Here is a 25,036-nt window from a genome sequence, read left to right as displayed (position 1 = left end):
CTAGTGTCATTATTTTAATAGAAAAAAGTTATAATTTGTAACTCACACAGCAATCTCATAGGTAGCAGCATAGGTTTCTGCTGGAAGTAGACACATCTATTTGTTGATAGCTGAATTGGTGAAGTTGGAAATTATCCCACTATACCTGCCATTGTTTTGCGTTTTCTCTATTCACTGTGGATGTTTAGTATTCTGACTGCCCCAATAATAGGGTTTTACTTTTTAATTGTTTGAATTGTGTTCAGTGTGATTCATCATGAGTTAAAGTAATAAACACCGGCACAGAAAAGTGGTGAATGAAACTTTGTAGGGACAATCATGCCTCTGCTACAACTAAGGAACACATGGAAAATACAACATGAAGACATTATATAGCAATAACACCCTTCCATTTTGGCCATCCAAATTAATGTGCTGTTTGAGACTTTCGAAACGCAATAATTGCTTCTGTGGTTCATGGGCATCGCATCAAATAATGTTGTGAAGCTGCAAAATATTTCAGTGAGACAGCTGCTCATCATCTTTGTCTGGCTACTGACATGTTGGTGTAATCGCTCACCAGTATATGCACTGGCTGGCTAGAAAAGTGTAAGTGCCAAGGGGAGGGGCTATACTGTCATCATAGACAAGTCATAGAGGATGGCAACGTCCAGAGCCCCTTCTTGGAGAAATGGACCATAGTCTACACATGCTTGATGTGGGAAAAGCTTGACCACAAATCACAGCCCAGCATGGGCAGTGTATTGGTGCCCAGTTTAAGTGTCCAGACTCCAATTTCCTGTCTCTGATGACTCAGATTCGTTGATCTGTGGCTGATGATCCTGGTTCCCATGCTTTGCTAAGTTGAAATCCTGTGTGTCTATTGGTCATGTCATCACTTATATGTATTTCAACTGCTTCTTTAATGATAGGAGTCCCAGTATGTGTAAGTGGATGAAAGGATCTTTGTCTCTCCATAGTTCATGCTATGTCCAATGTGAAGACAGTGTTCAGCAAAGCAGACTTTTCTGGATGACCCAATCTGCTGCGACGTCTATGTTCAGTACATTTATCTTTAACAATGTGACGCGTCTGGCTGTTGCATGAGTTCTCACACTGGCTTGGGATTTTATAAACCCCTTATCTCTTTAGACCTAGGTTGTCTTTAACAGAACCCAACACCATTTGCATTCATGATGGAGGGTGTAAGACAAAGTTTATTTGATGTTTCTTGAACAGTCTGACAATCTTAAAGAACACACCATCAATATTGCGTACAGAAACTATGGAATTCTCTATTTCTTCTGGCTGTTCTTGAGGTTTAGTGCATGGAGGTTGAAATGCATTTTGAGTCTGCTTATCAGAGTACCCATTTTGTACAAGATGACTGAGCTCTGCTGACGAGGTCCCTGGACCTGAGATAACTCTAGTTCTATGGTCAGTAGTGGGTCAGTGTGAGTTGGTTTGTGGAACACACTGTGACCCAAGGAACCACCTTCTTTTCTGTGTACCAAGATCTCTATGAACAAAGGTATCCATTTATCTCCACTTCCATGGTGAAGAAAATGCTTGTTTGAAAAAAGTTAAGGTCTTCCAATATGCAGAAGGCTTTGTTGCCCCTTGAAGCCATACTACAAGGAGTTTGTCCACATATCTCCAGAAACATTTAGGTTTCAAAACTGCCAACTGAAATCCTTTTTTCTCAAAGTCTTCCATAAAAAGATTTGTTATCATGGGAGAGAAATGGCTACACACAGCAGCACCATCAGTTTGCTCAAAATATAGTCGATTAAATAAAAAGTATGTCTAGGTAAGCACATATTTGAATAGATGTAAGATGTCTTTCTCCATCTTAGCTCTTACAAGTTGTTGTGAATCCACCAGAGGTGCTCATGTGAATACAGTGAAAGTCACTATTACATCAGCAGAGTCGAGACTCAAAGCCTTCAGTTAACATACAAAATCTTCTGAGTTTTGAATATGACATTCCCATTTTCCTGCCAAAGGGCTCAGAAGAGAAACCAAATGTTTTGCTAGGTTATATTTTTGGGCTCCAATATTGCTCACAATGGAGCAAAGTGGAACTGCTTCCTTATGTATCGTAGGCAGACCATAAAGTCATGGTGAAACTGGCACTCATACTCTTACACTGTTTTTATGATGTTCAGGAAACTGGCTGTGGCTGAGGAGGGCAGATGTTTTCTTTTGTAGTGCATCAGTTGGATCTTTCTGGAGATGATGAGTCCTGCATTAAATCCATCATCTTGCCAATGTAATACATTGCAGGCAAAAGAACAGCAACATTTCCCTTGTCAACAGGTAAAATTACTATTTCTGTGTGTTCTGTTAAGGAACAGAGTGCATTTCTTTCTTCAGTGTTGATGCACTGCTTCTGCTTTGTTGTGAGCATCTTTGTTATGGCCTTATTTCTTCAGCAGTCTCACTGGGAAGTTTCAAGACACCTTGCTCAATGCCACATGACAAAATCGTTGATGGGCAAGGTCTCTGGAGTGGGTGCAAAATTTACTCCCTTCTCCAACACTGATATTGCAGCGTCACTCAGTTGTTTGTTTGTAAAATTAAACACAGTGTGTCTGCATAGTTTGTGTTCTTGTGATAATTGGCAAGAAAGGCAATGGAACTTGGAAGTCTGACACACAGTGGTCTGCTGCTGCATCCCGTCCAAAAGCGACCACATAGATCTGTTCACCCACTTCCAGGAATCCACTGACAGGTGCAACGAGATATTCAGCTGAAGTGAAAGCAAGCTCATAGAGACTATCTAATTCTTGTCTAATATAAGGATTCTTTCTCTCATCAATACACTGCAGGTTTATTGTTTAATCCTTTTAGTGGCCACAGAATCTATATAATGAGTAAACTTGGCAAATGTCATTATAGTTTGCTGGTCCAAACATCTCAATAAAAATGTGAGAGAGCACAACAGACTGCTTCTCTTGTTGCCGAGTTTGTGAAAATCACTTACTCTATTGACCATCCCCTCCTCACATAGGTACCAGATGTACTGTTTGAGACTTTCCTGATGTAATAACTGCCTGAGTGGTTTAAGAGCATTATATTGGGTAATGTTGTGAAAGCTACATAATATTTCAATGAGAGAGCTGCTCATCATCTTCAGAGGCTTGCTGATGTGTTGGTACAGTGGCTCGCCAGTATATGCACCGGCTCTCTAGAAAAGTGCAGGCACCAAGGGGAGGGGGTCTATAACATTGTCATAGACAAATCATGAAGGATGATGGCTTCCAGTGTCCCCTGCTGGAGAAACGGGCTTTAGTCTTCGCATGCCTGATGTGGGAAAAGTGCAGCTGTGAATTGTGGTCCACTACCTATGTGAGCAGCATATTGGCACTCAGTTTAAGTTTCCAGACTCTGATACTCCCCATCTGTGGTGACTCAGATTTGTTCGTTTGTGGCTGACGATGCCTTAGTAATGCCAGTGGTGTTTCCCATACCTCGCCACTAAGTTGAAATCCGTTGTCACTTATACATATTTCAACTGCTTCTTTAATGATGGAGCCCCAATACTTGGAGGCACATGCAAAGATCTTTGTCTCTCTGTAGTTCATGATATGTCCTGTATCAAGACAGTGTTCAGCAACAGCAGAATTCTCTGGCGGACCCAATTTGCTGTGACATCTGTTTTCAGTACATCTATTTTTAACAGTATTACATGCGTGGCCTTGTATGATTTCCCACACTGGCAAGGGATTTTTTATATGCCTGGTCTCCTTAGACCTAGTTTGGCACCGGCAAGCCACTGAACCAACACTTCAATAAGCACCTGAAGATCATAATCAGCTGTCTCATTGTGCAGCTTTCACAACACTATCCAATGCAATGCCCTTGAACCTCTGCGGCAATCCAAATTAATGTTTCTGTAAGCTGTAAATATCTGAACTGACTGAAACATTTGTGGACATAATTATTAGAATACTGAAAAATATTTGTAACAGTAGAAATAGATGCAAACTAACAGATAAGTACAAGACTCTTTGATCTTGTTATGGCCACCTTACACTAGGTGCTCAAAGTAATGGAACAACTGGGTTTGTTAGTTAATGGTTGTTTTGATATTTTTTTGTTTCTTTTTATTTCTGTTTGACTTTTCAAGGATTACTTTCTAGTTTCACATTTTGTTCTTAGATACAAGTTTTCTTTCCATAGTAATATGTTATTTTTAATGTTAAATGGAATTTTAATTTTTGGTTTATTCAAAATTTTGAAATATGATTCACTAAAGCAAGAAAGTGAAAAGTTAAGCAATAGACAATATGAAATGATCACAGCTCAAGTGCCCTGATTGGAGAGGTTTCTATTATTCATTTTTTCCCTTTCTCTTTCCATTGTTTTCAGTTATCTGTGCTCACAACATGTCAAAGCAATGATTATGTTATTCTTAAGCCAGTGCAGTATTGTGTAGTGGTCCTTCTTTGCTTTTTTTTTTTTTTAGAAATGGTGTTTATCTTCTTTGGTTTAATTATCAGATTCCTCACTGAAAATTGCTTTATGGATTATGTATTTACAGTGTTTCTCTGCTCTTCAATTGTTAGTTGTAACTTAAGATGTAGACAAGAAAACAATTTTGCATGTATGCAATTCATAGTCTGTGCTAGAATTTTCCAATTCCATCACAAGATTGCTGTTTCCAAGAAATTTTAATCAAAATTGCTATTCCTCAGAGAGACAGCAGCAGACACATATTACAATACATGATAACCATTGTTATTTTACTATATTGTTCTACTGTGTATCACAGTGTAGACAAATTATATTTTGAATATTTCCTCAGTAACCTCATCTTCATTAAAATCGATTTCAAATCCATAATAATCTTCTAAAAGGACATCTCTTGAGTATTATAATAAACATCACACACACTTTCAAAAAATTAAATACAACATACAATTCATTTATTGAGCATGTTCATGATTTCCCAGTGTATGGACAGATTCTTTAGATTTTAAACATACAGTTGTAGAAACTTCATTTATTGTACTGTATTTCAGTGGCATGACATCCTCCCACCTTCAGAGTGAGCTGACCAAGTGAAGGTAGTGAATATGATATGACCATTTAAAAATGAGGGATGCTCCAAGCCATGTGCTTCCATAGGTTTTCATTCCTAGAATATTTTTATGTGCTGGGTAGCAAATATGTGTACATGAATTTTTGTAAGTAGCCAAGGAATGGAAACTGCAGTCATAAGCTAGAAACATGCAGATACATTTATGCAACAATGGAACTGACACTGTACCGATGTCATTGAGAGGCTATCGAAGCTTGACTGTTATTGTTAATCCTGATAGTTGTTTTAGCTTTGACAAGTCATGGAATCCTGTCCTTAGTTCTCAAAAACATCATGATAGGGACTTTGGGCAGAAACCACACAAGAAACAAAACCAAGCTAATGGTTACTTTATGCATTTTTAATTTACTGGTCATCTATCCACGTTTTTCTGCAGTAATCTTATCTTACTACCTCTTTCATTGAGCCCTGTCTTTCAATTTATGCCACTGTCTTTAAAACTTGACATTTGAGTAACAGAAGTGTCGAGTCAACACACACACACACACACACACACACACACACACACACACACGTGCATCTAATTGTGCCAGCTGAGCACACAATTCCAAAATTGCAATTCAGCAGGTGAACCGGGGCTGTCATTGTGTTGAGTGGGATGGGTGGAATGAGAAAAAGGATGGAAGCAGAAGGGGCTTGGGATAGTTAACTAGTGGCTCAGAGGAAGTCAGCAGGCATGCAGGATGGAATGTGGGAGTGAGAGCAGGCAAATTAATGAGCTAGGGATGTGACACACATGTACCAGAGTCGGTGAGATGCAATGAGGGAGTGACAGGACAAAGGACTGGAAGGAGAATGGTTATGGGGACTTTGGGTTAGTGGAAACTGAAGCTATAAGGATTGTGGGAGTGAAGGAGGTGTTGCAAGTACAGCTTCCATGTATGTAGTTCAGGAAAGCTAGTGCTGGAGGGAAGGACCCAAATGGCAAGGGTTGTGAAGCATCTTGTACTCAGCGGCATGGCATGGATTGCAAAGTAGCCATTGGAAACGAGCATGTTGTGCCATTGGTGGGTCAGCTTTTTTCTTGGTCACAGTTTGGCACTGGCTACGCATTCTGGTGGACAGCTGGTATTACAAACACATATAACACAATACACTAATTGCAAGAGGGCTAATATATGACACAGTTGCTTTCACATATGAACCTGCTTCTGATAAATCTGTGCCAAGATTTGAGGAGGATGTCTTTGTGGGTGAATCAGGCATGTCTTGCACCTGGGTCTTACACAAGGAGTGGTCTGGCATAGGGATTGATCAGGATCTTGTGTAGGTCAAGTGGATGGTGGAATACCACTGTAGGAGGGGTGGGAAGGATTTTGGGCATGATGTCCCTCATTTTCAGGCATAATGATAAACAATCAAAGCAAGGATGCGATTCAGTTGCTCCAGTCCAAGGTGATAATGGGTGATGAGGGGGGCACTCCTTTACAGCTGTGGGTAGTGGAAGGATTAAGGGGTCTATGAGGATACGGCATGGGAAATCTGTTACAATGTTTGGGGAGTAGTACCTGTCACCCAGTATCAGCCTGGACTGGATCAACTGAACAGTGTCCCTGGTTGGGGCTTTGATTATATATCAGCATCCTCAAAAATATGGGACATCCTACCCAAGATCCTTCCCTGTCCTCCTAAAAGGGTATTTTATTGCCCACCCAATCTACACAACATCCTGGTCCACCCCACTGCCACCCCCAGTTCCAGCCCCTTGGTGTGGGGATCATTTTCCTCTGGAAGACCCAGGTGCAAGATCTCACCCATTCAGCCACCCTTTGCATCCTACTTCAGCCCGTCACAGGCTTATTCTATCTCATGAGGGCAGGGTCGCCTGTGAAAGTAGCCAAGTTATACACCAGCTCAGCCACAGTTACTGCTAAGCATTCTGTGTGTGCATGATCTCCAGGCAGCTAGTACAGATTCCTAATGTGAAATAATTTAGGTGAAGATAAGTGGTAAATATGGATGAAATATAGTCATCAGGTGATTTTGTAGACACCCATTCTTAGGGGCAGTAGTAGTGGAATATTTGAGAGGAAAACTGGACAAGATTTCCTGTGAATTCCTTGGTCATTTTATAGTATTAGGTAGATATCTATTCTTCCATCTACAGACTTCATCATACATGGGGTTGTAGGGACAGAGAATCCTATGAAATTGTTCTAAATGCCTTATCCAAAAAATATCTTTAGCAGCTAATCACAGAACTGAATTTTGAAGGAAACATATTAGATCTCCTGTCACTGACAGGAGATCCAATACAACTTGGCATAGACCAGGGAATCAGTAGTCATGAGGCCAGTGCACCTTCACTGAAAATGGCTGTAAATAGGAATGTAGAGAAAGGTAGGAAGATTTTCTGCTTAGCAGCCATGACAAAAAACAGATTTTGGATTGTCTGAGTGGTCAACACAATAATTCATCTCCAAGACCAAAAATGTTGAGCACCGATGGACAAAATTCAAAAGTATTGTACAATATGTCCTGACTGATATGTGTCGTTAAAGTTGTGAGGGTTGGGAAAGACCCACTTTGGTTTGACAACCATGTTAGAAAGCTATTACAAAAGCGAAGAGAGTCTCACTGTGGAGCTATTGGACCAAAACCTCACAGACAAACAAAGACTTAACAAAAGCAGAATTAGTGTGAAGAAAGCCATGCATGAAACATTTAATGAGTAGAAAAGTAATATTCTGCCTACAGACTTGGTGGAAAATTCTAAGCAGTTTTGGTCTTAAGTTAAATCAGTAAACAGATTGAACCCATTTGTCCATACACTCTGTGACCTTAATCACATCAAAACAGAGGATGACAGAGATCAATTCGAAATACCGGAACTGAATACTTCTTACAAAAATGTTTCAATGAGGAAGATTTGTTCTGTGATTCCTCACTTAAATCATCACACAAATGTCAGAGCGCCAGATATTGACATAAATGACCATGGATTAGAAAAGCAATTAAAATTGCACAACAGAGGAAATGCCATTGGACCTAATGGGATACCAATACGATTTTACATAGAGTATGCAAAATAAACTGCTCCTTTCCTAGCAGCAATGTACTGTAGGTCACTGGAAGAGTGAAGCATTGCTAGTGATTGGAAAAAAAAGCAGAGGTCATTCTCATTTTCAAGAAGGGTCATTGAACGTATGCACAAAATTCTGATGTTGATCTGCTGTAAAATTTTATAACATGTTGTATGCTCATATATGGGGTGTTCAAAAAGTCTCTCCACAGTGCCGTATGACTGTTAGCCACGCGTGCCGTATGATTCTTCACCTGCACAACGATACTGCAGTGATACTCTGTACCCATTCATAGGAGAACTTGTGTTAAGTGAAATACTGAATGGTTATTTTCAACAAGATGGTGCAACCGTGCATACAGCTCGAGTTTCAGTGTCACTGCTTGCTGATGTTTTTGGTGATCGCATAATTTCACAGGGACTTTGGCCTCCATGATTGCCTGACCTAACACCACCTGACTTTTTCTGCTGGGGTGCAGTGAAAGAAACTGTCTATAAAAACCGTCCAAAATCCATTGATGAATTGAAAACCGCAATATCCACTTTCACTGCTTCTGTTACAAAAGAAATGTTACAGCTTGTATTAGGAAACATGATGACATGAATTGAATTGTGTATTCAACAACAGGGGGGACACTTTCAACATTTAATCTGAAAATTTGTAAGTAAACTTGAATATTCAATAAATTAATAACTTGTATTTCACTGAGTTTCGTTTCAGTACATTCACTGCGGCATATGGCACACACGGCTAACAATCATATGTCACTGCGGAGTGACTTTTTGAACACCCCGTATTATGACATTTCTGGAGACTGAAGATCACCTCTGTAGGAGTGGACAGGGTTTCAGAAACAATGATCACATGAAATTCAGCTCACCCTCTTCATCCACTAGGCTCAAAGAAAGATAGATAGTGGCACCCAGGTTGATGCCAAGTCCCTTGTCTTCTAGAAGACATTGGATTCAGTTCCACATTGCCATCCAGTGATCAAGATAAGAGTGTAGCTGTGCCACTGTACTGATGAGTTTCTAGCAAACAGAACACAGTATATCATTCTCAGTGGAGAGAAATCTTCAGACATAAAAGTAACTTCACACAAATCCCAAGAAATTGTTGAAGTACAATTACTTTTCACAATATACGCTGATGTCCAAAATTAAAGCAACACACAGAAATTTTACAACGTTGCTTTTATTTTGCCACAGAACAGTATAAACATGTGATGGTAAAGAAGCAACAATGTAAAGAATACAGAATGTAAATAAGTGCAACATGCATAACAGTAAACAAATATGTTCTTCGTTTCCATCCAACTTAATGGATTTGCACACACATTCCGCCAACTGGTTAATGTGCTCAGTATGGCATGTGACCACCTCTGGTATAAATGCAGACCTGACAATGATGGGGCATTCTGAAAATGATGTCATCAATATCATGTTGAGACAGTAATGTCCTGCTTAGCTGCTCACAAGTCTTGGAGAATGGTTTGGATGCTGACATGATGCAATTTATCTGCTTAGTGCATCCCAGGCATGCTCTATGGGATTCAAATTGCGAGAGTGAATAGTCTGTGCTCTGCATGCATGCAGTATATTATGTTTACAAGAAAACATCAACCACCTGTGCTTTATGAGGTGGAGCATTATCGTCCATCAATACGAAGTCTGGGCCCTCAGCACCTCGCAACAACACCGTGAAGTCCAAAGATCTTGTCATGATACCAGACAGCAGTTAAATCTTGCCAGTTCACCTGTACAATTCCATGAAGAGGTGTTCGAGTGGTCAACATAATCTTTGCCCACACAATTTAGATCCTCCTTGATAATGGTCTTTTTCCACAGTGTTTGGGAACGAAAATCATGAAAATCATGTTCCTTATTCCCTCCACATGTGAATCCATTGAGAATTGCTCTCCATACCATCGGGACTCCTCTGTGAAAAGAACATTGTCCCACTGTTCAAGCATGCAGGTGGCATGTTGACGACTCCACTCTAGATGTTTCTTTTGTGAAGACGCATCAGAGGTACACATACAGCTGGTCACCAACAATAAGGGCCATTCTGCTGAAGCATCCTGTACACAGTTTGCCCCATTACAACATGTCCAGTGGATGCTGTTGGGTCAGATGCCAGTTGTCGTGCAGTGCCAAGGTGGTACCGTCATGCCCTTACAGCCAAATAACAGTCCTATTTTCTATGCAGAACATGATTTTACGGACATCTGTTGATAGTTTGTATCATGAATTAGACACAGGATCGGGAAATAGAGGTTTGTTGCTTTAATTTTGGACACCAGTGTATACAAATGACCTAGTGGATAACACTGGAATTCCCTGAGGCGTTATGCGGGTTGTGCTATTACATACAAAGAAGTTGCAGCACTAGAAAATTGTGCCGAAATGCAGTAGTGCCTGTGGAGGATTAACATGTGATGCAATGATCAGCAGTTGATCAACATAAACAAATGTAACATTTTGTGCATAAACAGGCAAAAATATTCATTATTATATGATTGCGGAACAATTACTGGAAGCAATCACATCCATAAAATATCAAGTAGTAATCATGGTTTAAAGTGAAACAAACACACAAACCTTATCAGTGGTATGACAGTTGCCTGGCTGAAGTCTGATTGAAGAGTCCACATGAACTGTAATCTATTCACAAACAAGGTAGGGTGCAAAACTCTGTTTGACCAATACCTGCATATTGCTAATTTGTCCAGAATCATTACAAGATAGGACTTATAGAGAAATAGAGAAGATCGAAAGAGTAGCAGCACGTTTCATTAGAAGTTCATTGAGTCAGCATAAAAGCATCATGGAGACGCTGGCCAACTTTGGTGGCAGGCATAGTAAGAGAGACGTTCTGCATTATGATGTGGCTTACTGTTAAAATTCTGACATTCCTAGAAGAGTCAATCAGTATATTGCTTGCTTCTGTGTATATTTTGAAAATAGACCAGGAATATAAAATTAGAAATTCCATTCTTCCCATGAGGCATTCGCAACTGAAACAGGAAAATGGAGAATTGACTGTGGTACACAAAGTTCCCTCCATCACACTGCATAAGGTGACTTCCATTGTATAGATGTAGATGTATGTGTAGAACATTGCATGATTCATTCTTGAATATTGGTCAAGTGTTTTCGCTCAAACCAAGTAAGGTTAAAGGAAGACATCGCATCAGTTCAGAGACTGCAGCTGGATTTGTTACTTGTAGCATTGATAAACACACTACTATTATGGAAATGGTCCGTGAACTCAAATGGAAATCCCCAGAGGGAAAAAGACATTCTTTTCATGAAAAACTATTGAAAAAGTTTGCAACAGACTGCAGAATGATTTCATTGCTATCAATGTACACCTCAATTAAGGATAGCAAATACTAGGTAAGGGAAATCAGAGCTTATATTGGAAGGACATAGACAGTCATTTTCCCCTCACTCTGTTTGTGAGTAGAACAGGAAGCAGTGATAAAAGATACCTTCAGCAAGGTACAGTACGGTGGCTTACGGAGTATGTATGTAGATGTAAATAGTGATAGCAATATGTGAAACCCCACATGTTGTGTATTAATTAACATGTGTTAACTGCCCAGCTTTCTAAAGCAATGTGAGTGCATGAATGGACATAAAAACCAACCAGTTACTTTATAGCTGAACATGGTCTACAGCATGACTCAAGGTGGCCAAATACTTGCTGTACTACAGGGGCCATTTTTGCCCCTTCAACTAGCACCAATTGAACTCCGGAGATGGGAACTTGATCTTGAACATGTTCTCACATCTGTCACTTTTCTCAACTTCTGTTCAAACTCCCTCCCCACACTATTTCTATCTTCGGTAAGATTTCTGCATTTACTCAAATTGGTAATCAATTGATATCTCCCATAAGGAATGAATAATTCTCATAGCTAGAAATAGATTTTCTTCTACTTTTTTGTTTCTGTCTTCTTTATTAAAATTAGCCTTATAATATTTAATATCACTTAACACTTCATCACCTTATCTTCCTGTTACGTTAGATGGCTGCCTGTAAGAAATATTGAAGTACTTACCTCATGGGAATAAGGAAAGCATTACGTTCATCTGATGGCTTTGTAAAGGTTGAAAGTTCACAAATAAAATTTTGGCTGAAGACCTTTTTGAACAACCCAGAGCAGAATGTTATGTATGTGAATAAGACTAGGCCTATTTTGGAAGAGATTAGTAAATAGATGTGCAGGGATTTAATTTCTGTTTCCTTATATAAATGTGAATTGTTTTTCAACTAATATACAGAAATGACTTCATTCTGTTTACATTTTTAAGATCTGAATTGAAACCTGTCACAACTGTTTCAGGTGTTGCAAGATTTTCAGAACATTTATGGTCCAGAGCTGAAGTCTATTATCAGTGATCCTGCACAAATTGATGCAGTTGTGAAACGTGTTGAAGCACTTGTGGTACCAGTTGAGGAAGTTGACTTTGATATCTTTAGTGATAAGAATGAAGTTAACTGGCAAGACATAATGACTAGGTAAGTGAAAGAATTTTTCCATCTTTTACCGAGTCTTTTTAAACAAATATAGGGAAATTAATTTGGTGAAAATAACTAAATAAATCTCGGGTGAACAGCCTGGTGTGAGTGTACAAAGGACACAATATTTTGGCACTCGACCTTGTTGCCATTGTCAGGTGTGCTGATGTACTGCCAAGGGACGACAGGCATGAGGTATATATCAGATTCCCCTTCCCCTCCATTGGGCGCTACCTCTGCCGTCCGTGCCGTGGGCACTCTCTCGGCCGTCCGTGCTGGGGTTCAATGACCAGCTTGTGGCCCAGCATCTGGGAGTTCCCTCATAGATCCATGCCCAGGGAGGTTTGCCGGTGGTGTTTTGGAGGTTCCTCCCCCTGCCCTCGAAGTCAGTACATTCTGGAATATTTCTATCTTCTCCTTAATCCGGGTAATGGTTGGTTCCCAAGCTTGGTTAAGGGAAGAGCCGCTGTCAATATTCTGTTCAGGTTTTCTTACTCTGATCTCTGTAGCTTCTTTGATGATACAGCTCCAATATTTTGAAATCTGTATTAGGACCATGGTCTTGTCATAATCCACGCTGCAAAGTTCTGACAGGCAATGCTCGGTGATTGCCGACTTATTAGGCTGTTGCAATCTCATGTTCCGTTGGTGTTCACGGCATTGGTGTGAATTGTCTCACCTATATATTCCTTGCCACATTGGCACAGTATTTTGTAAACCCCCTGATTTACATAAACCAAGGCCATCCTTAACATTGCCAAGAAGTGCTCTGGTTTTAGCTGGAGGGCAGAAGATTGTTTTCACTTGATATTTTGCATAAAATGCATCCATCTTTTCCTGACAAGGCCCCACAAAATACAATGAATGCCATGGCCGTGTTTTCCTCAGGTTCTTCTTTAGTTTCCGCCAGTAGTGTTGTGAGTGCCAGACGTAGAGCATCCCGGATTTGCCTTTCCTTATAACCATTCCTCAGAAACACAGAATTCAGATGGACTGATTCTTGTTGGAGGCTGTCCTCATCAGAGAGGGCGTGAGCTCTGTGTACAAGAGTTTTTAGCACGCCATTCTTCTGAGAAGGGTGTTGGCAGCTATCCGCGTGTAGGTATAAGTTGGTGTGAGTTTTCTTTCTACACACACTGTGCCTCTACTTGCCATCATCTCGTCTTTTGATGAGAACATCCAAGAAGGTTAGTATCCCATCTGATTCTACTTCCATGGTGAACTTGATATTCTCGTGTCTTGACTAGAGATGTGCGAGAAAGTCCGTCAGTTTGCCTCTTCCATGTGGCAAAATAACAATCGTGTCGTCCACATATTTGAAGAAACAGGTAGGTTTTAGATTCGCTGACACCAAGGCTTCTTCCTCGAAATGTTCCACATACATGTTAGCCATGATGGGTGAGAGAGGACTCCCCGTAGCTACACCTTCAGTCTGCTCATAGTAGTCACTGTCAAATAGAAAATATGTTGTTGTTAGAACATGTCTGAACAGATTGGTGGTTTTCTCATCAAATTTCCGACTGATGAGTTCCAGAGATTCAGGTAACGGAACCCTAGTAAACAGGGAAACCACATTGAAGCTCACAAGTATGTCAGATTCCTTAATCGTGAGGTGGTTGATGCATCCCAAGAAATTCAAAGAGTTACGGATGTGGTGTGGGTATGTCCCCACATGCGGGCTGAGCAGCTCGTTGAGGTACTTGGTGAGAGGATACATCGGGACACCAATATTGCTGTCAATAGGACATAACGGTAAGCCGTACAGCCTTGGAGGAACAGGGTCCTTGGGTCGTAACTTCTTTGTGACCTCTTCAGGGATGCCGGAATCTTTTAGAAGCGCCAAAACCTACCTGTTTCTTCAGATACATGGATGACACATTTGTTATTTAGCCACATGGAAGAGGTAAGCTGACGAAATTTCTGGCATATCTCAACTTAAGAAACGAGAATATCAAGTTCACCATGGAGGTAGAATCAGATGGGATGCTCCCCATCCTGAATGTTCTTGTCAAAAGACGAGATGATGGCAATTTGGGACACAGAGTGTATAGAAAGAACACTCATACCAACTTATACCTACAGCAGATAGCTGCCACCACCCTACTTAGAAGAATGACGTGTGAAAAGCTCTTGTACACAGAGCTCACGCCCTCTCTGATGAGGACAGCCTCCAACAAGAAATGGTCCATCTGAAGTCCGTGTTTCTGAGGAATGGTTATAAGGAAAGGCAAAATCAGGATGCTCTACGTCTGACACAATTGGCAGAAACTAATGAAGAACCTGAGGATACACAGCCATGGCATTCATTCCATTTTGTGGGGAGTTATTGGGAAAAGTTGGATGCATTTTATGTAAATATCAAGTAAAAACTGTCTTCTGCTCTCCAGCTAAAACCAGAGCACTTCTTGGCAATGTTAAGGACAACCTTGGTTTACGTAAAACAGGGGTTTACAAAATACTGTGCCAATGTGGCAAGGAATACATACGTCAGACAATTACGCCATGAACACCAACGGAACATGAGATTGCAACAGCCTAATAAGTCGGTAATCACCGAGCCTTGCCTGTCAGAACTTCATGGTGTGGATTATGACAGGCATCAGGCAGTTATGTGACCCTGCGCTGCTGCTGTAAGTCACAGGAGCACGCCGCTTGGCTGTATAGAATCAGCACAGTAAATTAAGTTAAAGTGCGGACTTGAGAGGAGGACCTGTTTTGTTTCAATGTGTCCATGACCACACCACAAATGTAGGGATTCCATTTGTCTATATTTGTATCAATATAGAGTGTACAACTTCTCACTGTGGAATAATGTACCACTTACAGCTATGTAACAATGTCTCAGAAATGTGGCTATGAAAATGTACTAACCAACAGGATCCTTAGATGAGTGTCACATGGTATCAATGACTATCAGTTTCAAACCCAGCAGGAATTACTGCAAGTCCATCTCCGCCTGTTTCTGAGCAAACATTGTGAAGAAAAGTGTTGGCAATGGACATTTGGAATTGGGTCCCTTGCAAAAGGCCATTCTTACAGCTGCACATAAAGCTACATGCTTTCAGTTGACTGAACAACACAGAAACTGGACAGTAGATGACAAGAGGTGTGTAGTGTGACTCAACAAGTCATGATTTTATGTCTTATTAAATGATAGGAGGTGTCGACTTCGCCGACAGCCCAGTAAGAGATTTAATCTACAGTGTGCATGAAGTGTGAATATCTAACAATAGTTGTTTCTGCTATGTTATGAGGATGTTTTACCTACCATGACTTAGACCCAGTTGTTCAGGTTGCCATGAACATGAACCAGGATGTTCATTTCAACATTCTTTGGTGACCAGGTGTTGCACCTTCTTTTACATCTTCATCATGATTAAGCTGTGAACATTTCCATCTTCCAAGGTGACAACAGCCATGCTCACTGGAATGCGTCCATACTTTCCTGGTTTGATGAACACAAAGGCACCCTATGGCCCCTTGACTGACCTGATCTCAGTCCCATAGGATATGGCTGGAAATATTTGGAATGATAAGTGAAACATAGCATTCAACATCCCTATTCTTTTGTACAGACTATGGGACCTAGTCATTAATGAATAGCTTTGGCTGGATATGTCATAACTGCAGAATGTTTTAGACACTCTTTCTTGCTGAATTGGGACCATTATTAGGGCTATGTATGATGTTACATGGCAGTAATGTAATGTTACTGGGGTGACATTTTTTTGGCTGGTGTGTTTAAATACAATTCTATTTTTACCAAAATAAATTTATGTGTTGCTGAAAATTTTTCTCTGACTAAAGTGTCAACACACACACATTCAGTGACATCCCAATTTGTTTTTAAGTGTAAACACACACACTCAACCATCAGCAGGAAATGTAATGCTCATTTTCTTTAGGGGTGCAAAAGCGTAATTTTGTTGCACTACATAAGAAGAGGATTAACAATGACTAGCAATTAATACTCAAATCTGATACAAAATCATCTTTGCACTGCAATCAGGAGTAAGTAATGAAAATCTCTGACTGCTGGTATTTTGTTGCAACACAACAATGTTCATCTCGATACTGTCTCTTCAACCACAGCAATGAAACAGGATGTGAAATTTGAATGCCATGAACACCTGCCTTATTCACCAGACCTTATACTGACTGATTTTCATGTGTTTGGATGGCTCAAGTAAGTGCTGGGAAGTAGGCATTTCAGAAGTAAAGAAGAGCTCAAAACCATGGTACACAAGCCGCTGCATTTACATGTAAAATAATGTGTCCTCAGAGTCTTTCGTGGCAGTTTGACTGAATAAAATCTTCTCAGATATCAAGCAGCATCATTTTGAATAAAATTCTGGAGCTTTTGATGGCCATCTCCACCATCATCACCCATCGTCACCAGAAGAAAAACCACTGACTGCTGGGGCTGGTACAGTTTTCTGCTTACATAGCTATGATTGTGGTCTCTGGCACCAGTCAGAGAGGGCCGAAACGACACATGCATGGGAGATGGTTGGGCAGTTCATAGCAGCTTAATGGTTCTACACCTGATGATGATAGCAGACATGGTAATTGAAAGCTCAAGAACTTTTTTTGAATTGACGCAGCTTGAAAACTGAGAAGGTTTTATTCATGCAAAACAATGCTTTTCATGAAGTACCCATGCAATTTCAACTACATGGAAAAAAAATTAATCTGTAATATTTCTTTGTTATCTCATTTTTTAATAATAAATAATTAAGATTTTTATGTAACTCACCCTTGCACATGCTATAGAAGCAAACATTGACAAATCCTTAGGAAGCAATTGTTATTTCAGCCTAAAACATTTTGAGTAAGCAAAAGACATGAATCACTTAATTAGGTTTTTACACTGTTATCTATGTGAGAGTGCACACTGTTTTAACACATGTAGTATTCATTTTATATATACTTATGTAGGCGTCCAAATATATTCATTAACAAGTTACCAGGTAGGTGTATCACAAGCCACGTGACAATAAAGATACTATTCCATTTCATGTACTAAAAGTTACATGTTAATGATTGTTTGTCCATTTAGGTCTGGGTGAAGATTAGGTAGTGTTCTTCAATTGCAAAAGTTCATAGGGTTAAAAAAAGTTATTCATGTACTGTATTCTCAGTGACAGCTTGACCATTTTTCCTAATTTTTTTCATTATTCCTTTTATTAACAGGCTGATGAACATAATTTACTGTTACTGCTGTTTATGTTAAAGTTGTTTACATACAATAAAAACAGGATCCCCTCTGAGAAATCAATATAAGCAAAGAAGATCAGAGGATCTGGCGTGAGGCAGTATTGGTGGGGTTGGTTGTTTGTTCTCTTCATTTGTAGCTGGTCTGACTAACATTCATGCCACTCAATCAGAGATAAGGCCAAATGGAACATTCGTGTGGGTAACTAGAAAACATTTGAATTACTGTCCTCTTGATGGCATTACAGTCAAAGTGCCACAAAATAATTATCTTTTCTGGAACATGAAGACAAATAGAGAAAAAATTGGCTATAGGACAATTATAAGATTTATGTGCAGTTATCCAGAACTGATTTTAAAAATGTTTGGCATTTAGGCAAGCACTTTACAAAATTAAACGAACAGCATGTTGCACCTGCTGTGATTGTCATCAGCTCCTGACAACGAATCTAAAGCTGTCAGTAGGTTAGTGGAAAATAAGTTACCTTGTTGTGAAGGGGATATTTTTTGACCAATGCAGTATTGTACGAGGGCAGTTCAATAAGTAATGCAACACATTTTTTTTTCTGAAACAGGGGTTGTTTTATTCAGCATTGAAATACACCAGGTTATTCCCCAATCTTTTAGCTACACAACACTATTTTTCAACGTAATCTCCATTCAATGCTACGGCCTTACGCCACCTTGAAATGAGGGCCTGTATGCCTGCACGGTACCATTCCACTGGTCGATGTCGGAGCCAACGTCGTACTGCATCAATAACTTCTTCACCATCCACGTAGTGCGTCCCACGGATTGCGTCCTTCATTGGGCCAAACATATGGAAATCCGACGGTGTGAGATTGGGGCTGTAGGGTGCATGAGCAAGAACAGTCCACTGAAGTTTTGTGAGCTCCTCTCGGGTGCGAAGACTTGTGTGAGGTCTTGCGTTGTCATGAAGAAGGAGAAGTTCGTTCTGATTTTTGTGCCTATGAACATGCTGAAGTCGTTTCTTCCATTTCTGAAGAGTACCACAATACACTTCAGAGTTGATCGTTTGACCATGGGGAAGGACATCAAACAGAATAACCCCTTCAGCGTCCCAGAAGACTGTAACCATGACTTTACCGGCTGAGGGTATGGCTTTAAACTTTTTCTTGGTAGGGGAGTGGGTGTGACGCCACTCCATTGATTGCCATTTTGTTTCAGGTTCGAAGTGATGAACCCATGTTTCATCGCCTGTAACAATCTTTGACAAGAAATTGTCACCCTCAGCCACATGACGAGCAAGCAATTCCGCACAGATGGTTCTCCTTTGCTTTTTATGGTGTTCGGTTAGACAACGAGGGACCCAGCGGGAACAAACCTTTGAATATCCCAACTGGTGAACAATTGTGACAGCACTACCAACAGAGATGTCAAGTTGAGCTCTGAGTTGTTTGATGGTGATCCGTCGATCATCTCGAACGAGTGTGTTCGCACGCTCCGCCATTGCAGGAGTCACAGCTGTGCACGGCCTGCCCGCACGCGGGAGATCAGACAGTCTTGCTTGACCTTGCGGCGATGATGACACACGCTTTGCCCAACGACTCACCATGCTTTTGTCCACTGCCAGATCACCATAGACATTCTGCAAGCGCCTATGAATATCTGAGATGCCCTGGTTTTCCGCCAAAAGAAACTCGATCACTGCCCGTTGTTTGCAACGCACATCCGTTACAGACGCCATTTTAACAGCTCCATACAGCGCTGCCACCTGACGGAAGTCAATGAAACTATACGAGACGAAGTGGGAATGTTTGAAAATATTCCACAAGAAATTTCCGGTTTTTTCAACCAAAATTGACCGAGAAAAAAAAGTGTTGCATTACTTATTGAACTGCCCTCGTATGATGTAGATGCAATTATAAACTGTGATACAGCTTATTAATTCCAAAACTGAATGTACTATACCTAAAAAATAATGAAAATAGTCCCAAATGGTATTTAAGATAATGTCTTCATGTTAAAACACACACTTCAAATTTGAAGTATGTAGCTGTTGTTTACAGAGGTCCTGAAGTTTACAAAATAATGTTGAACATTTTGAAAAATACTTTATGCAATTAAATCAAATTTTGTGTTATTTACTCGTGTATTTATCTGCACTGAATGTAATGGAAAGTTCTAAGGGCTGTATGACAATTGCTCTGATGTGTTGTTGGACAAATGCTCTCAGCAAGCTACATACTATACCTAGTCAGGGTTTACCATACAGTTTGGGAAAGCCCTGTGTCCTATGTACACAGTACTCATGAGCACCTCATCTGCATATCAGTCCATACTCGTTCCCTCCCATCAATCCATATATAATTTTGTGCAATTATTATTATTACCTTTATTACCAATTCTATGTCATTCACCAGCCACAGCTGGACAGACAGTGTCAAGATACATCATCATCAAAATACATGAATACAACTCTACTATGATAGTAATTTAATACCGCAAGACATATTTAAGTTATAAACTAGATTACAATAATATCACAACTATAAAATAGATACAAGTATATAATGAAATTAGATATAGTGGTTGCTGTTGGAGTCATGGAACTGAGCTGCAGCTCAAGTAAACACTATGCTATTACTAGAGAAGAATTCTTCAGTATTGTAGAAGGGTTGCTCTTTTAGCTTGCACAAAATAATAATTTTAAACTGCTACCATGGTAAAGACTGAATGTGATCAGGTAGAGCATTAATCAGTTTTAGGGCCACCATTGGGAAGCTGTTTTGTGTCTCTGCTAATTGACACCTTGGCATGTCGATACTGTCTTTGTTGCAAGTGCTGTATTTATGAACTTTATTTCTCTTTCTGTAAATATCATGGTTACTCTTTATGTGGAAGAGGCAGTTCAATATATACTGCTGTAAATAGTCAGAACTCCTAATCTGGTGAAAATTGGTTTACAGTGGTTGTTTTATTGCTTGAAGTAATGATCCTCATTGCTTTCTTTTGTAGTAAAAGCACATTCTTGCAGCCTGCAGAATATCCCCACAACAACAGCCCATAACTGATGTGACTGTGGAACATTGCATAGTGCACAATTAGAAGGTACTGTTCTGGTACTATACTTTTCAGCTTCCTCAAGAGGTACAGGACCCATGAAAGTTTGGAACATACATGTTTGGTGTGCTGTTTACCAGGTTAATTTGGTATCAATGAGAAAGCCCAGAAGTTTAACATCTTCTGTGTTACCCAGTGCTCCAGTATTGCTGAGGCTGCATATCATCCTCCGAGTTTTTTCTTCATTAATTTTCGTTTTGTTCATGATAAACCAGGCCTTAGCTTCATTGAACAAGACTTCTGCTTGTTGGACTGCCTGTTCAAAATTCTCTCCTTTTGGGCACAAGGTTGCATCATCTACAAACTGCATGGTGTGCCCATTGGAGCCTATGTCATTTACGAAGATAAGGAACAGCGGGGGCCCTATTACCGATCTCTGTGGCACACCAAGCTGTAGCTTCTTCTCACCTGAATCAGCTCCTTGCACGGAGACAATCTGTCGTCAGTTTCTCAGGTAGGATTCAAGAGTTTGCAGGACAGATCCCCCTACACCATACGTTTTTAGCTTTCTGAATAGGGCCTTATGTGGGATGCAGTCAAATGCCTTACTAAGGTCACAAAGTACTAGTGCTATAGACTCTTTGTCTTCAAAACCCTGACGTATGTTTGTAAGTAAGTCAAGTACAGCTGTTGTTGTTGACCTTCCCTTCCGAAAGCCATGTTGCGCATCATAAAAGAGACTATTTCCTTCAGAGTAATTTAATAGTTGTTCTTTCATTATCGATTCCATCACCTTCGCTAGTACTGGTATTATAGATATGGGACTGTAGTTTGATACTTCATGTGGACTGCCTTTTTTGCAAACAGGCACTGTGCGTGCTACTTTCAGGAACAAAATTGAGTATTGTTTTTGAAGCAGTTATATTAAACAAGAAAAAAATTATGAAATTACTTGCACTTTGAATGCTTTTAATTACAAAATATTCCAGCTCTGGTTACAGTCCATCTTCAGGAGAAACTTTGCAATTAATCCTATCTTCAGTTTTTCCAAAAATTTATACAGAATAATAGCAGACTTGAGTTACACTTAAGTGAATGATTTTTAAGCTTCTGCCACGGCTTTTATTTATTTAAATTTGAATTCATTTAATAAGGTTATTGTAGGGTCATCGTAAATTTTGGTGACAAACGTGTCAGTAAATTAGCCTTTTCTACCTGTTTTCATTCACTGCTTTCACATGACATCATAGTTTGTGGTAATTCATCGTTAAGAGAAAAAGTATTCATTGCACAAAAGCATCTAATCAGAATAATAGCTGGAGCCCATCCAAGGTCACCATGCAGACATTTATTTAAGGAAATCAGGATATTCACAATACCTTCACAATACATATATTCACTTATGAAATTTGTTATTAATAGAGACTTAATTATATGCATCATAAAAACCTTAAAATAAGCATTCAAAATGCTTAAAAATGCATCTAAAGTGTCAAAATATGCAAAATCAAATAGTAATAAAAAAATTGTAGTTACTGCATGCATTATATCTCAAAGTCAAAACTGTGCATATCAGTTACAAGGAAGAGTGCTAGCCATGCAAAAAATCGGTATATTTAGAATGCTGATAGTTTCTGAATGCTTTCTGGTAGCAGTTAGGAAGGGGGCTTTTCTGGGATTATTTTCTAAAAATTTGCGAAATAGGGACACATACCATATTTCAAGAATTGTTCCTTCTTTGCTATTATTCTTGGTAACAAGCAGATGTGATGCAAGTGAATGACACTGAAACAATCAATATCTACAGGACAAACTTCGAGACATATTGCACACAGATGGTCATGCTCAAAAACTCCATAATATTTATTTAGAAAACAACATACAACATGAATTTTTTTGGACAGCATTGACTGTTAATTAATACTATTGGACCAAAGCATCATTTAGAATTTATTATACATTTTTCTACTATTTTAAACATAAATGACCCAGTACTGTTCCAAATGTTCGGTAGTAAGATCATGTCTTCGATCACTCAAAACGTTCTTATAAGCAGAAAAGGAGTGTTCTACAGCAACTGAGGTAATTGGGCAGTATTTGAATTTCAGTGCTACATTGGCACTTATTGTTTCTGGTAAAAGTTCACCTGTCCCATTAATAAAACTATCAGTTTGGCACAAGGGTTCAAGGCTTGGGTTATTGTTTAAAATGTTTTCAAGCTTTAGTTTAACTTTTCTTGGGAATACCTCTGGCAATGAGGAGTTTTACTTTTAGTCCAAAATTTTTGAATATGTTGTTCCAGTCATTAAGTTTCTTCTGTGCTTCAGCTTCTGTCTCTCAGCACACTATCAAATCATCAGCAAAAACCAGGGCATTTGGTTCACTGACTATTTTCTTGATAGTTGTATGATCTTGTCCATTACTATTAAAAACAGTAGTGGTGATAGGGCACTTCCTTGTAGGACACCTCTCTTCGTTTCAAACCATACTGATTGTCCATTGCCTATCTGGACACAACCGTAATATTTTTGGTATAGCATTGTGACTTTATGGATTAGGTACTTTGGCACCTTTAGGTCTTCCAAACGTTCCCATAACCTGTTTCAGGGAACATTGTTGTATGGTTTGTCAATGTCCACAAATACAGTCACAAGATTTCTTCCATATTCCCAGTACTTTTCTGTCAGCATTCTTGCTACAAAAATAAGATCCATAGTACCTCAGTCTTTCCTGAATCCAAGCTGTTTTTCCACAAATAAAAGTTCTACTATCTTCATAATTCTCATTTCTATGATCTTTTATAACAGCTTCATGGCGTGTGACAGCAGTGTGATGCCTCCATAATTTCCACATTTTCGTCAATTGCCCCTTTTGAACAGAGAGATGATGACTCCTTTACTCCAATGTTCTGAGATTTTGCCAAGTCAAACGAAAGTTAAACATATTTTTGTTTAAGAGATAATATCAAACTTGTCACAATATGTAAAAATGCTGAGGTGCATATGATCTTTCTTAGGTTAGTGCAGCCATGTTTCAATAAAAAAGTTTATAAAAAACTCTTGTATATCTTATATACATATTTATCTCATTATTGCTTTGAAGAGGTGCAAAAGTCAGGTTTTATATAACACTCATGTTATTTAATATTTTGAATAATATATACAGATTAGTTGTTCCAACTAAGAAATTTTTCAATTTGCTGAAAGAAATTGGTCACATATAAATTCTATAGGTTCTTTCTAAAGTGAGCTCTACTGGTAGGTGACTTCTTATGGCTGGTGGCAAGTTATTGAAAATGTGATTTCTTGAATAGCGGGTATCTTACAGGAACAATGTGAGTGAGTAAACCTTTGTGTAGATTCTTATTTCAGTATTGATTCCATGACCTGAGCTGAGATATACAAGGTGTGTTCAAAAAGAAACCAAACTTTTACTGTATCAACTTTATTGCTTATTGTACATTTTATTAACTGTCCCCTTCAAAATTGTTCCCTCTACTAGCAATACTGTGTTACCATCATTTCTTCCAGTTTTGGAATGCCTCCTGGGATGGCGCGCAGTTTCTCATCTCATTGTACTGTATCTATTCTGTAATTTTGGAAGCGACGTCCTTTTAATGTGTTTTTCAGTTTGGGAAACACAAAAATGTCTGCTGGGTCTAGGTCCATGGAATAGGGTGGACAGGGCACAACGGGAATGTGGTGTTTTGATAGAGAGCTGCAAACAAGGAATGACCTGTGAACTGGCACATTGCCATGATGCAAGATCCTACTCTTGTTTTCTTACAATTCAGGCTTCTTCCTGTGCGCAGCATCCCTCATGCACACTAGGATTCCCTGATAAACTTTTTTCTTTACCATGTGACCACATAGCACAAAATAATGTTGGCTAATACCTTTGTCATCAAAAAACACAACCAACATAACCTTGGTATTTGACCGACTCGTGAGCTTTTTTTTGGACAAGGTGACCTTTTGCTCACCCACTGCGACAACTGCATCATCATTTCAGCATCACAGCCATACACCCATGTCTCATCACCTGCTATGATGTTCTTAAGAACATCTTCATTTTCATTAACAGTGGCAAGCATTTTGTCACACATTTCAAGATGGGTCTGTTTCTGATTTTCAGTCAACAAACACACTATGAATTTTTCACT

At 39.4% G+C, this 25,036-nt stretch overlaps 1 protein-coding gene across 1 annotated transcript in view; it reads left to right on the top strand.

Moving 5' to 3' along the window:
- Positions 1-25,036, top strand: part of LOC126263364 (dynein axonemal heavy chain 10) — a 1,742,213-nt gene that overhangs the window by 247,846 nt on the left and 1,469,331 nt on the right. The window contains exon 11 of the mRNA XM_049960456.1: positions 12,461-12,636. Coding sequence (XP_049816413.1) covers positions 12,461-12,636 — 176 coding nt within the window. The remainder of the gene's footprint in view (positions 1-12,460; positions 12,637-25,036) is intronic.

Source organism: Schistocerca nitens, chromosome 6 (assembly GCF_023898315.1).
Source record: "Schistocerca nitens isolate TAMUIC-IGC-003100 chromosome 6, iqSchNite1.1, whole genome shotgun sequence".
Lineage (NCBI taxonomy): Eukaryota > Metazoa > Arthropoda > Insecta > Orthoptera > Acrididae > Schistocerca > Schistocerca nitens.
This window is presented reverse-complemented; position numbering and strand designations above follow the sequence as displayed.